The sequence below is a fragment of the Pseudorca crassidens genome, chromosome 17 (genome assembly GCF_039906515.1).
Source record: "Pseudorca crassidens isolate mPseCra1 chromosome 17, mPseCra1.hap1, whole genome shotgun sequence".
Taxonomy (NCBI): domain Eukaryota; kingdom Metazoa; phylum Chordata; class Mammalia; order Artiodactyla; family Delphinidae; genus Pseudorca; species Pseudorca crassidens.
The window spans coordinates 81631612-81646209 of NC_090312.1; the positions used below are offsets into that span (position 1 = coordinate 81631612).

General features: G+C 41.0%; 1 protein-coding gene across 1 annotated transcript in view; it reads right to left on the bottom strand.

The window, feature by feature from the left end:
• LOC137210107 (uncharacterized) overlaps positions 1–14598 on the bottom strand; it is a 73387-nt gene that overhangs the window by 41291 nt on the left and 17498 nt on the right. The window contains exon 2 of the mRNA XM_067711711.1: positions 2986–3085. Within this exon, the coding sequence (XP_067567812.1) occupies positions 2986–3085 (100 nt within the window). The remainder of the gene's footprint in view (positions 1–2985; positions 3086–14598) is intronic.

Here is a 14598-nt window from a genome sequence, read left to right on the forward strand (position 1 = left end):
CGTGTCCAGTGTAACCAAGAAACAAACCCTAACACAAAGGCCTCCAGTTTGGCGCTCTTCTCTTGCTTAGATTCCTGCCCCCGGGACGCAGTTTGCTAGATGATCAGGCTGGCAACCGTGGGGGCCTGATAGCACACTTACTTTCCATGAATGCTGATTCTCCTTGAAGCACAGAGGAACAAATTCCTTTCTCTCCCTCCCTCCTCTCTTTCCTTCCTTCCTTCCTTCTCTCCCTCCTTTCTCTCCCCAATAAACCTTCTCGAACACCTTCTTCTGTAAATAATGTGAAGCACATCGTCGGGTTTGTTGTGAAAGAGCATCTTGGAACCTTCATTTTATCATGGCAAAAACTCACTGAGGTTTCCAGAGACGCAGGACCTAACGTAGGTGCTACGCTGGTTGGAAGAGAAAGAACTCACACGTCACTTCCTCACAGACTCCTGCTGAGAACAGACCACCTGAAGATCATCTGAGGAAAGGGTCAGGAATTTAATTAAGTCTGCGACATTCCCAGAAGTGACAGCTGAATATTAACTACGGTTTCACTACTTTGCGGTAAAAGTGCAAATCCAGTACCACTTGTATTTTCTTGTGGCACAGGCTGTCTAAGCAGCTGCCTGCACGGGCACTAGAGTACGTTTCAATTTCATATTTGAAGACACACTACCTGGCATCAACTGTTGTTCCGTGTTGTTGATGGAAATCTTCTCCTGTTTAGGCCAAACCCAAACCATCACTAGTCCTGTGATATTTTGGTCACCAAATTGTGACTGTGTGTGTTCCTGGTGTCCCTGCACAGTCCCGCTGTCACTCTCCTGCACCCCCAGTGTGCTTCAAAAGGGACATTTCCTGATACACGTCACCTGTGGTGGTAGATACGACTGGGCCCCAGCCTTGTCCTTGGGGCCATTTGTGGGTCCATAGTGCAGGCGTGCTGACAGCTCTCCATCTCACACCCTACAGCTCACGGCTTCTTCTCCTGAGGGTTTCGCCGGTGGGGCAGTGTTGAGGGGTGTCCACAGGGTTTCTCTGAAATTCTCTAGCAAGGAGTCCCAGTAGCCACAGCTCAGTACTGTCTCTTCTCGGGCTTTTCTCCATTCTCTTCAGGTCACCCTGGGATCCCCTCCCAGATCAACTACCCTGGTCTTCACGTTCTGCTTCGAAGCAAATCTGAATGAGGATACCTCAAGGTCAAGAAAGATTGCCTGAACCAGCTCTCCTGTTTCCTCTTTTTTCTTCAAGTATCTTTAGTTTTGAAGACAGAACTAAACTAGGTCTATTATGTGTGTGGCTGCCTGTTGACTACACAGCTGTACACTTTGCAGAGAAAACGACAACAACCAGCCCAAGGCCCTAAGGACATGGACGGAAAGGGCTACAGGGTCACCTCTGAGGGGCAAATAGGGAGGACATGAGCAGAAGAGATAAACCCATGGAGAGACATTAGGACAGTGCTGGCCCTTCGGTTTAGAAAAATGAATAGCCTTTTCCTTATGTGTTCCTGCCTGACGTCACAAATGATCAAAATGGGAAGGATGTGGCTAAGGATGTGAGCTGTGGTTCGTGTGGAATCATCCTGGCAATTAACTACAAGATCATTGCCACAGTTTCTTGCAGCAGAACTCTTGAAACCATTTGGCATTTCCATTACATTCCATCCATTGAAGAAGATAATAGAGAACTCTAAAATGAACTAGGGAAGAAAAGCAGTTACATCTCTGACTCTAAACTATAGAACATGCCACTAAACCTACACTGTTTACTCTTTTTATACACTGGATTGTTTTCAATCTATAATACACCCTTCCCACTCTCTGGGAGGTGCTGTACACGATGATGAACTGAAGACGATTCACCATGCAGACGTTTCACTTGCAAAACCTTAGTTGGTAATCCCACACCATGCCGCGCGGGCCGAGCCACCAGCAGGCGGCCAGGAGAGACGGCGCCTTCACCAACCACCACCAAGTGGGAGGGTCAAAGCGCCTGGGAATGAAAGCCAGGATAGCTTCACTGATCACTTGGTGTAATATTAATAATAATATCATGGCATCTAAAACTTTGTTTCTGCTCAAAATTAATAATTCACTTGTAACAGCAAAAATGAGGCATAATTTTGTTGTTTTCCCTCACTGTGATGAAAGCTGTGTTACCTGCAGTGACAAATAAAAGCTTTAGGTGAGCTTTAAGAGCTCTGATGTTTCAAAATATTTCATAAACTACAAGTACAAAACAGTCTGAAAAACAGCACTCTCAAACTGGTTCGGGAGTCTTCTTGCTTAAAAATGTACTCATGCTGTAGATAATCCCTATTCTTAATCTCAGACCCCAAATTGTACTTTTTTTTTCTATACACAACAAAATAACATTAAAAATTAACTGGGTTGATTATATACATCACTGCAACTCCTCAAACATCAACTATATAGAAAGACTCATATGTGTATATAAAGGACAAAAGGGAATATGAAGGGCTTTAAGGTGTGAGAATAATGTATTTGGCTCCGTTCAAGATGTCTTAAAGAAAGGGTGCTGCGTTATTCTGAGAAATATCCTATAATGGCCCTTCTATGACTTGACCTTTTAGAATAAGGCTTTGTACTTCCCAGTCCTGACAGGGTATGTTCACATATATTTTTCCCTGATATAATCTCATTTTTTTCTTTTACTTACACCCTCACTAATTTTTAATGTCTTTTTCTTTGTTCTATTATTCATTGCTAGTATAGTGTGTCCCATTTTTCTTTCAAGAAAAACTTCTAAAACAAAGCACATTAGGAAGTCGGGTCAGGAAAACTTGTGCTGAAGATGTTCTAAAACAAAAACTTGAAGGGTGTCAAGCCCTTGTCAACTTTCAATCACGTATGGCCACCTTTGGAGAGATTGCTAAGAACATGGGAAGGTTATCTGTGCAGACACACCTGTCCTCTTTGAAGTTTCACTGGCATGCTGGATTTGTACAGCAGTCATAGACCAGAATCTTACCTCTGAGACACAGTGTCCCACAGAGACACAGGGATACTTCGGCCTCCGTTTCTGCTTCCTTCAGTTGCCCAGTTACGGATGTCAGCAAGGTATCTCACTACTGACAAAGCAAAGGGGAGAGAAACAAGGAAATTAATCACCTGGGAGTTCATACAGACGGAACCCAGATCCATGGGCCACGCTACAATAAAAATCATTGTATGAGAATTCCTCTAATCTGGACTTGCTGTATCTATGGAGAGATTTTTGATCTTTCAATCATTCATTTTAATTATAAATGGGCATTTTTACACTATGAGCAAATGCTCCAAAAAAGCAAATAGCTTTTTCAAAAAGACAAATGAAAGCTTTAAAAAAAAAAAAAAAAAAAAGCTGTTCTTTTATGTATGACATAGGAGGATATTTCATGATCAGTATTTTATTGGCAAGGGTGACGTTATTACTGTAGGTGATGCTTAAAGTTTAAAATGATGTAAAGGCCTCCTCCCTGGCCCAGGCTCACATCTTCATTTCCTGCCTGTGAGGACTCAGACTAAATGCAGTTACTAACCAACAACAATTACCACCACCTATATTTCTATTCTACTTTGTTTTATGAAACACTCTTCACGTGTATTATTTAATCCTAAATTCAATCTTATATTTTCTTGGAAGAGAAACGATATATAGTCAAAGTCAACAAACACATTCTTGAGGCTAGTTGTCTGCTGGACACTGGATATAAAATACAGAATGTATTAGGATGAGAAAAGCTGAGGAAAATACTTTGAGGAATCCTAGTCTGAAATATCACACACCTTTGTTGTAAATATAAAACAAAAAAATACTTCTACTTCTATTATGTATTCAATTTGTCCGATGATTCTTAAAAAACATGAATAATAAAGGCAACTAGTCACCAACACATTTGTTGGGCACTTAAAGTGCTTATGGTGTTCTACAAGATCTGGTAATAGGGACGGAGGTGCAAGTACTAATGCCAGTGTTGGTGCTTTCTTTCTGCAGTTGGAAAAATGAAAAGAGAGTAAGGCTTAAACATGTTCTCAGAGAACACTCCAAGCATTGTTGCAAATCAGATACGAAGTCAAAGCCTGCTTCGAAGTCTCCTTATTTCTGGTCTGTTCCTTATGATAATACTCTATTTGTTACAAGGACTATACAAAGAGGATCAAGTATGGTAATTGCAACTGACTGAGGAACTATTAAATGCATGAATTTATCTTTGGTTCAAATGAACTGGCACAACTTTTAGAACGTTTCTATGAATTTCTGGAGTCTTTCGAGATTAAACACTTGACTGGAGATGTTGTGAGAAGAGGAAGCTGGTGCTGCCTGCTATTCACTGAACTAGAAAATCCTCAGAAACAAATCTTTTTCTTACTGCATTTCAGAATTTGCTCTTTCTCTTTTGTGGTTCTTTCTAGAATCCTGAAGTGAAGAAGTAACTGAAAATGAAAAGGACCTGGAAATATTTACAAGATGCCTTAAAACTTCAAAAAATAAAGAAAGAAAGCAATCTCTTACCTAGTTTAGCTAATCTCAAGGCTGCCTAGAGCTCACATCAAGTAGTACTAATTTTAAAATAATAACAAATACACGAAAACCTACATCTCATTTCAATTCAAAGGCTCAGAAGAATCAAGAAGTTTCCAGAGAGTTCCTATTCCAAGTGAGCCAATTTATCCAGGTCACATGTAGCACACGCTACAGAGACAGCCCAGACACTTGGAGAGAGTACCGGGCCAAGGGTCAGGAGGAGGGGCTCTGGCCTCGAAAGCTACTAACTCTGCGTGACTCAGCCAAGCCTCCAAAGCTCTCCAGGCTTTGTCTCTTTCTCAGATTTCTTGCTTCATACGATTGTGGTTGGAAAAAAATGCTTGATATGATTTCATTCTTAAATTTATTGAGACTTGTTTTGTGGACTAACGTGTGATCTACCCTAGAGAATGTCCCATGTGCACTTGAGAGGAATGTGTATGCTGCTGATTTGGGGTAGAATGTTCTGTACACATTTATAAAGTCTATCTGAACTAATGTGTCACTTAAGGCCGACTTTTCCTTCTTGATTTTCTGCCTGGATGATTTACCCATTGATGTACATGGAGTGTTAAAGTCCCCTACTATTACTGCACTGCTGTCAGTTTCTCCCTTCAGGTCTTAATATTTGCTTTATATATTTTGGTGCTCCTATTTTGGGTAGACATATATTTACAAGCATTATATCTTCTCGGTGAATTGAACACTTTATCATTATATAATGCACTTCCTTGTCTTTTCTTACAATCTTCGTTTTAAAGTCTGTTTTGTCTGTTATGAATACAGGTACCTCAGCTTTCTTTTCATTTCTTTTGCGTGGACTATCTTTTTCCATCCCTTCACTTTCAGTCTGTGTGTGTCCTAATATCTGAAATGAATCTCTTGTATGCAGCATATAAATGAGTCTTGGTTTTTTACCTTTTCAGCCACTCTATGTCTTCTGATTAGAGAATTTAGTCCATTTACATTTAAAGTAATTATTGATAGGTATGTACTTATTGCCATTTTGTTAATTTTTTTCTGGCTATTTTTGTAGTTCCTCTTTGTTCCTTTCTTCTCTTTTTTGTCTTTCCTTATGGTTGGATGACTTTCTTTAGTATTATATTTAGATTCCTTTCTCATTTTCTTTTGTGTTTCTCCTATAGGTTTTTGCTTTGTGGTTACTGTGATGTTCACATATAACATCCTATGTATATAAGAGTCTATTTTAAGCTAGTTCGCAACTGAAATTTGAACTCACTTCAAAACTCTGCATTTTTACTCCCCCACTCGACATTTTATGTGACATTTTAATGTCACATTTTAATTTTATATACCCCTTAATTATTGTAGTTTTCGTTAATTTTACAACTTATGTCTTTCAACATTCATACTAGCTTTATCAGTGATTAACCCACTGTCTTTATTATATATTTACCTTTACCAGTGAGATTTTACTTTCATATGTTTTCTTGTTATTAACTAGTGTCATTTGTTTTCAGCTTAAAGATATCCCTTTAACATTTCTTATAAAGCCAGTTTAGTGGTGATGAACTCCTTTAGTTTTTGTGTCTGGAAAACTCTATCTCTCTTTCTATTCTGAATAACTTTGCCAGATAGAGTATTCTTGGTTGGAAGTTTTTTTTCCTTTCAGCACTTTGAATATATCATGTCACTCCCTTCTGGCCCAAAAAATTTCTGCTGAAATATCTGCTGATAGCCTTATGGGATTTCCCTTGTGCATAACAAGTTGTTTTTCTCTCATTGCTTTTAAGATTTTCTCACTATCTTTAACTTTTGACATTTTAATTATAGTGTATCTTGGTGTGGATCTCTTTGGGTTCATCTTATTTGGAACTCTCGGTCTTCCCGGACCTGAATGTCTGTTTCCTTCCCCAGGTTAGAGTAGTTTTCAACCACTATTTCTTCAAATAAGTATTCTGTCCCTTTTTCCCTCTTCTTCTGGGACCCCTATAGTGTTAATGCTATCCTGCTTGATGTTGTCCCATACATCCAGCTATCTTCACTTCTTAAAATTCTTTTTTCTTTTTGCCTCTCTGTTTGAGTGAGTTTCATTGCTTTGTCTGCCAACTCACTGATTCATTTTTTTACCTCATCCAACCTGCTGTTGAACCCCTTTAATGCATTTTTTTAGTTCAGTTATTGTATCCTTAAGCGCTGTGACTTCTGTTCGATACTTTATGTTTTCTGTTTCTTTATTGAAGTTCTCACCATGTTCATCAATTCTTTTTCCAAGGTCAGTGAGCATGTTTTTGACAATTACTTTGAATTTTTTATTAGGTAGGTTACTGACCTCCATTTCATTAAGGTCTTCTTCTGAGTTTTTATCTTGTTCTTTCATTTAGAACATATTCGTTTCCTCATTTTGCCTGATTCTCTGTGTTTTTGTCTATGTATTAGGTGAAAGAGCCACCTTTCCAGTCTTGAAGGAGTGGCCTTGTGTAGGTGATGGACCTTATTGTTCGAGCTTGCACTAGCTCTTGGTTGTCTCTCAAACCTGTGTGATTGTCTAAGTAGCCTGGTTTATTCATGGTCCCTGTTGTTGAGGGTATGCCAAGACGTGTCAGTGTTCCAGGTGGAGTGATCTCATTTAGCACCTAGTTTTAGGTGATTGGAAGCCAAACCCTGAGGCAGCAGCTTTTAAAGTATGCAAATATATTTAGTCCTATTGGGTCACAATCATAACTCCTGCTGGCCTCCAGACCAGGAGAGCATGAAGTATCCCGTGGCTGAGTGTACAAGCTCCTTTCTGGGAGGTTTTGTCACAGTGTAGTGAGGCCTAAGGACTTAGCAAGGATGGTGTCTCCCTGCTTATGCTCCCTGAGAGCACGTCTGCAGCCTCTGGATGTGCACAGACCTGAAGCCTGTCCCTCAGGCTGAAGCTCCTGAACCAGTAAACAGGCCTCTTTCACAGGAAGAGTTGGGGGGCTGTTTCAGTCTGCTGTCTGGGCAGTGCCCTGGGAGTGGAGCCTCCCAAGAACCGTCTTTCCAGTTGTTACAATCCTGTGGAGTGCAGGAATGCAACACCCTTGGCTGCCAGGGCCAGGTAATCAAGGGCTGTCCTCCATGTGGAATGCATGTACCTGCCAGCCCCAGCAAGGCAGCTGGAGAGCACGGGGGGAGGGATACACTCCCGGCTTCAGCAAGGCAGCAGGAAAATACCTAGTCTGTGGGTGCCCATCCACTTTAGCAAAGAATCAGGAGGATGCTGTGATGTGTGTGTGTGTGTGTGTGTGTTCACCAGCCCCAACCGCGAGTGGTAAGAGTGTCTGCCTGCTTCCTCGTGGCAGCAGGACAGTGCCATGGCCACTTGCCCCTGCAGGCCTCAGCAGGGCTCAGGAAGGTGCCATGTCTGCACTCTCCCGCCTATGCCAGCAGGGTAGAGGGAGAGTTCAAAAACCGTGTCCATCAGCACCATTGTCCCTGGAGAGTCCCAGTCGTCCCCTGCCCCTCCAGTAGATGCTTTAAGATTAGCAAATGAATCCCCCTCACATATAGCCTAGGTGCTTTTCAAACTGCTGCTTTTGTGCTGGGTCCTGGGCAAAAGAGATCACATGTAAGCCCTTTGAAAGGAGAACCAGCCCCGTTTGTTTCCTAAGCCAGATGTCTTGGGGGCTCATCTCTCCCGTGCAGGTCTAGGAGAAGGTCCTCTGGGAGAAGCTCCGGACTTGTGAGTCCATCCCTATCGAGGGATGCCACGCTGGGCGTAGGGTTGTTGGCTACCTGCATCTCTGCCTCTCCTATCCGGCCTGATGTGCCCTTTTATCCTTTGTTGTGGAGGAGCAGTTCAGCTAGTTTTCAGGGTTTTTTCAGAGGGGATTGTTCCTCTGAAATGCAGCTGGAGATGTGGTGTGTCTGTGAGAGGAGATGAGTTTAGGATCTTCCTGTGCCACCATCTTGGACTGCCCCTCTCCTTTGTTCAATATTCAAAGTTAATTACTATATGACAGTGTTCAGTTAGAGCCATTTTATTTGGGCTCCAAGCTATTGGTTACCTGGAATCAATTCAGTGACTTGGATTAATAATTTATATCAGTATTTTGGAAGCTAGCTAGCACAACTGTATTAATGTGTTATTACTGTGACTGAAATAGCAAGTCAGACCTCCAAAGAGGTACCTAAATTATGATCAAGGAAAACTCTCAAACTTTGAATGACATAAAAATCTACCACTAGACCCCACACTGCCAGAGCGTCACGAAATGGGGCAGGTATTCCCTCCTGAAAATCTAAATGCTAAGCAAAAGAGCATGTTTTCACCCATTTCAACTTGGGATACTAGGAATAATTCCAACAAACACGTGTTAGAAGCACTGGTTCCCCCGAACAGTAATGTCCGGTAAGTGTTCTCGTTGCTCATCACAAGAAACTGTTGGCTGTAAACAGTTCATCGTTATCAATGGGGGAAAAACCCTCAAAGCACATATCCTAATAATGGCAGACTTTATAGATTTTCTGAGTCCACAAAAGGTAGCCTTTGATCTATATAGAACCCACCGTTCTGTTTTTGGAAACAGTATTTCCTTTTGGCTCTCAGACCACAGCATCCTCAGTATACTTCTCTACTGAAAAAACCAGAAGCCCTGACTGTTGCTTTAGCTCTGAGACAAAGTTGCCAGATGTGAGCATTACAAAAAGTCAGTATGGCTGAGAAAAAAAATACAGAGGTATTAAGGTTCAAAGCCATCTTCTGTTGGGATGGGTGTGAGGAATAAAAGGGTGAGTTTCCAAAAGTATTTTTTCATGGAAACATACATTCATTTCCCCTTTAAGACAAACAACTAAATAAAATGCTTAAGGAAGAGCAGTGTCTTTATAATATGAAGTCTTCAGCATTTGTTTTAATTTTCTGAATGAATAGAGAGAATTTTAGGAGTGGCTTCAGTAGAAACTAAAGTTCATCTGCTGAGCTCCCCCTGCTGATTTACAGCAGCAAAAATTAGTCGTTTTACAAGAAAATATTACCATGAAAACTCACTCCTGCTTTCTCAGAAACCTAAAATTCCTGGATTACTTTAAGAAATTTCAACCGAGTACATACATGTCCCAAAAATAGCTCACTGGAACAGCCACAAAGTACTACTTACAAGGCCTGAATTAACACATCAGAATTCAACACTGAGGTTATAACACCTCAGTCAGGTTACCCACCATTTCTGCTCAGAACTTGAGAGAATGGCAGAAATCAATTAGCTCCTTCAATAAATCTTCTGGAAGAAAGATGTAGTGAGATAGGCATTGCCTTGGATATATGACTATTAAAATTAAAACTCTGAGGAGAACTAAACCACAACCTGGTTTATAGTCGGATTAACTGTGGAATGAACTCATCGAAGACAAGAGCTGCGTCTTAGTCATGCTGGCACGCTTGAACTCCTGGCAGAACCCCTTCTACATCATGGGGGCTCCAGCACAACCTGTTGGAGTACCTGGAGTGTGAGTGCAATTATACACGCCTTTATGCGGCTGCGTTACTATTAACTTGAGCAACGAAGTCCAGAACAGAGAGATCTGTTGCTCTCTTCCTCCCACCCAGGCATATTGAAATATAAAAGGGAAATTATCTTGGTCCTGCTCTGTCCTAAAATGTAGAGCTAATTTAAGTAGGACTATGCTAGTCCTAGTTAAAAAAAAAAAAAAAGCCGCGGTGGGGGGGTGGCGTCCTGGAAGAAAAGGGAAATATTGATTAAGAAAAATATGTAGAAGATGTAAACATCACTGCATTGCTCCTCTGGGCAAGGCACAGAGATGACTAAAGCTTGTTATTGCACAGACATGAACTTCCCGTGCAGTTGTGAAATACTGAGAAAGGATATAATGGCTGGAGGGTAATTATCAACAGAAGATGTTGGTCACAGACAGATTCCTTTCTAGGAATGCAAGACGTGGTGATGGAAGGTCCTTAAGTCAATGCATTTATCCACTGACTCTACCTAAACAAGCTCAAGCAAATTGTGTCTGACAAACTCTAGGCTATTAAAGCACCGTTCAAACATGAGGAAACTACTTCAGCTTCACTTTCCCTCGTGGGGGGACAAGTCATTTTACGCTTGTAATTGTGTAATATTTCATGATAACGCATGTGCAGCACTGATAACTGAAGCAGGCCATCTCCGAGCAGCCTTCCTCTCCCCACGTCTCCCTGCTCTGCCCTTGTTCACACCTCCTTGTCCACAAACCTTCCCAGTTCCTCCAGGGTACACGGGTACCTCTTACTGGAAACCTACTGCGACTAGGGCCTGAACATACAATTCAGCATTTAACTGCCCCTACTCTGTGCATGCTTGCTACTGGATCTTCTTTCTCCATGCAGACTGAAAGCAGAAACCATGGTTGAATCTAATTTTGTATCACTGCAATGGCTAAGCCAGACATGTGGTGAGTCCATCATTTTCTCTTGGATATACCATCGCAACCCAATAATTCACCGCGCTGTTTCCAGGTTAAAGATGGTCCCTTAGGATCATTTTGATCACCTCTCCTAGAGCTCTCCACAGGCCTGGAGAGCTCAAAAGAGTGGATTAGACATTAGCTAGTCATTTTCCAAATCATATAAATTATAAACCCCTACATATTATTAACTATGATTGGATTCATATAAACTTGTCACATTTCCCAGTGTGGAATTGTTATATAAATGAGTCAAAGGTAACCTCTGTATACTGGCCCATAGGTTGATTATTTCTTCACTGCAGACAGAGACCCATTAGCTCAAAAACCCACTGGCAGCAAACTCAACTTTCATAACTTTAAAACAGCCCAAATGATTTTCTCCACAATAAAAAAAAAAAAAATAGCTCCAACAAGCAAATCTGTAGCAATTTACAGTCTGCCTGCTTTGCATACCCCACAAAAACCTCACCCAACAGCTCCTACCTTGAGAAAATAGGGCCTTGCAGTTATAAGGCCCCTATCTGCTGTCCTTTGGAGCTCGGGGACACAGAGACGCCCCACTGTGCTGCTGAGAGACGTCATCTAGACGTATAAACCCCCCTCCCCAGATCTTCCTCTCCCCGGGAGCTCCTGTGCCCTCTGCCCTTTCTGAGGAGGAACAGACTCCTGCTATGAGGGACACACCCATGTGCAAACCTGGCGAGGCCTCACACAAGAAGCTCGGGTGTGCTACTGCTGCTGTTCTTCTGGTCATGTGTTTTTCCTCGATTGGCCCCCAAATACCTCAAACCTCTATAGTAATGCATGATACTCTATATTCATTTCAAGGGATATTAATAGATTCTACCTGCAAAATATGGTCTGATGGTGCATTTAGTTTGGAAATGCTGTGAGATTTTTTTTACTCCAGGGCATCTCAGAGCCTCAGCCATATCAACATGCATTGCAGATCTCCAAGAGAGGAATGAAAACTCAGTGTTTCACCACGGAACTATTTACTGGGAGCCTCTTGTGCGTGCAGAGGCCTGGCCAGGGTTGGAGTCCTGCCTCCCCTCAGCGCCCCTGCCCCCTGCCCAGGGATGCTTTCCCCTCCAGCTGGAGGATCACTGCACAGTGATGTTGCTGTAACCCTGAACACCCTTCTCATTCCAGGGCCCCAGAGAAAGCACAAGTCATGCTAGCAACTACAGGCCAACTTGACAAACGGGCAGGTCTTTTCTGAGATGTTCTGACTTGTCTTTCCCAGTAATTCACAAGTACAGAATTGGTAATTTTGCTAAATTTTGCAGGTTCTATGGGTTTCGCATCTTCTTCTTAAAAGGTCACTTTTTGTCTCTGCTTTGAAACCATGCAAAGCTTCTGACTAGAAAAACGTTAAAGCCTCCATATGGTTTTCTCCCGTTCTCACCAGCACTTAGCACAACGCAAGTCATATATTAGGTGCTCGGAAAATACTTCTTGCCTAACTCACTGGAACATATTTACCTGCTCCTATATGGTAAGAATGCCAGTTTTCATTATAGTATTAGTTATGTGCTAAGAAATGCTACAATAAACATTTCAGCAAATTTAACATTTTCTCATTTACTTTCATTATATGACCAAACACACAAGGTTAAAAATCACAGATAAGGCCAAGAAACTTTTAAATGGAAAAATGATAAATTTTCTAGATTCTGTCAGTGGTTTTCAAAGTTTTAAACCTTAAAAAATTTTAAATAACATATAACATTCCTGTAAAGGAATCAGTGACAGACTCGGCATTTAAAGCTAGAAAGCAGAGATGTTCTATGATTCAAACCATGTTATCTGACCCTACAATAATTACTGCTTCCATACAGAAATCTCATGGCTTCTCAGAATTTAACTGCTCTCTATTTCTGAAAACAAACTTGAGGCCCGTGATGGTGCTTAAGAGCTCAGTCCCCAGAGCCCAAAATACAATAAAACCATTTTTAAGTGACTTTGGTTCAAATTACTTTATTTCAAATTATTTAACTTTATTGAGCCTCAGTTTTCTTATCTATAAAATAGGAATATCAATGGCACCTAAATCAAAGAGTAGCTGTTAGGCAACAGAAATATGATAGTATCTGTAAGGCAGCTGGTATATGCTAAGCACTCAGCAAACACTTATGATTATCGGTATTGCTATTACTGTTACTGTTGAGGTAGGATTCCAAAGTGCACACATAGCATGATTCCATTTCATAAAAGGGTAAGATATGTGTAAGTGTACATAGACAATATATGTTCTTCCATACATATAACATTTACATGTTTGGGGTGTGTGTGTGTGTGTGTGTGTGTGTGTGTCTGTGTGTTTAGGGAGACAGAGTTCGTGAGAGAGACTCATAGAAAAAGGATTTGAAGAAAAAGAACCACTCCAGTGGTCACCTGATGATCAATGAATAACTACTTACTTTCATTCTTATACTTCACTGTATTCTTCAGATCTCCCATGAACGCACATTGCCTTTGCAAATACAATTAAAATGCTACTTTTAAAAAACTCTCGAAGATGAACCATATGTATCTGAAGTGTAATATCTACAAAATTTTGTTCACATTTTGCACAACTAGAGTAATATGTTATCTTTCTCATTGCTTTAATAATCCTGCTTATTTCTTTTCATAATGGAATAACTATGAAGCACAAAAGAAAAAACATTACCCTCTGTAAGCTCCACTCGGTTCCATCATGTCCTATCCTTATATATCTTACCAACGCTTCTTATTTCAACCTGAATGAAATGCAAAGAAAAAATGAGAAGACTGTTTTAAGTTAAGCACGTTAAAAAATTCTTTCTCTTCTTAACGAAATGCATTCTTTGCTCCTCGTAGCTGAATAGCTCTCAGGGACCCTTGCAGAGTCTACAGATTAAGCCCTCCCGAGAAGCTATCAGTGGGCACCACAGACACAGAATATGAGACAGAAATATCATGAGGCTTGACAAAAAAAATATGCAGAAGGAGTCAGCTGAAAGAACAGGATAAGAGCATGCATATGCTCAGTCCTCTGACTACCGCAGTCTCACTGGAAGCCAACGTCTTCTGAGCTCAGTTCCAATGACAGAAAGATGGGCTCTTATTTTAAGAAGAAAAAAAACCCAATTTTCATCAAAGTTAAATATAGCTATTTCTACAAGCTTAAGAAAAAGTACCAGTGAGTCTAGAACTTCCTTCTACTCTGAAAATCCTCTCAGTTAGACTCATAGGCTAAGACATAGATGTTTAAAGCTCAAGGAAGAGAAACAAACTTGCACACACAGCATGTGCACCTGCTTAGTGTCTGACATGATCCAAGACTATCTGTTATCCAGGTGGCATTGTGGAGAACTGGCTTTGGAATCACTTTGGGCTCCGTTGGTATCTTGGACGCTGTGATCTGGGTAAAATAGGTTGTTTTACATCTCTGGTCCTCAGTTTCTTTATGGGTTGAATGGACATAATGCCTGTTGCATACAATTTTCAGTTCAACTAAATTAATGTTTATTTAACATATAATGTAGGAAATGTGCAAGGCCACAGGTATACAAAGATGAAGGTGATGGCATAGTTCCTAACTCAGAGAAATTTCTAGTCTAGTGAGGGGGGTAGATTTATAAGCAGACATTTTCACTATAGTAAGATATGTCTAGGCCATTGGACTGTGAGGATTCAAAAGGGCAATACACCACCTTA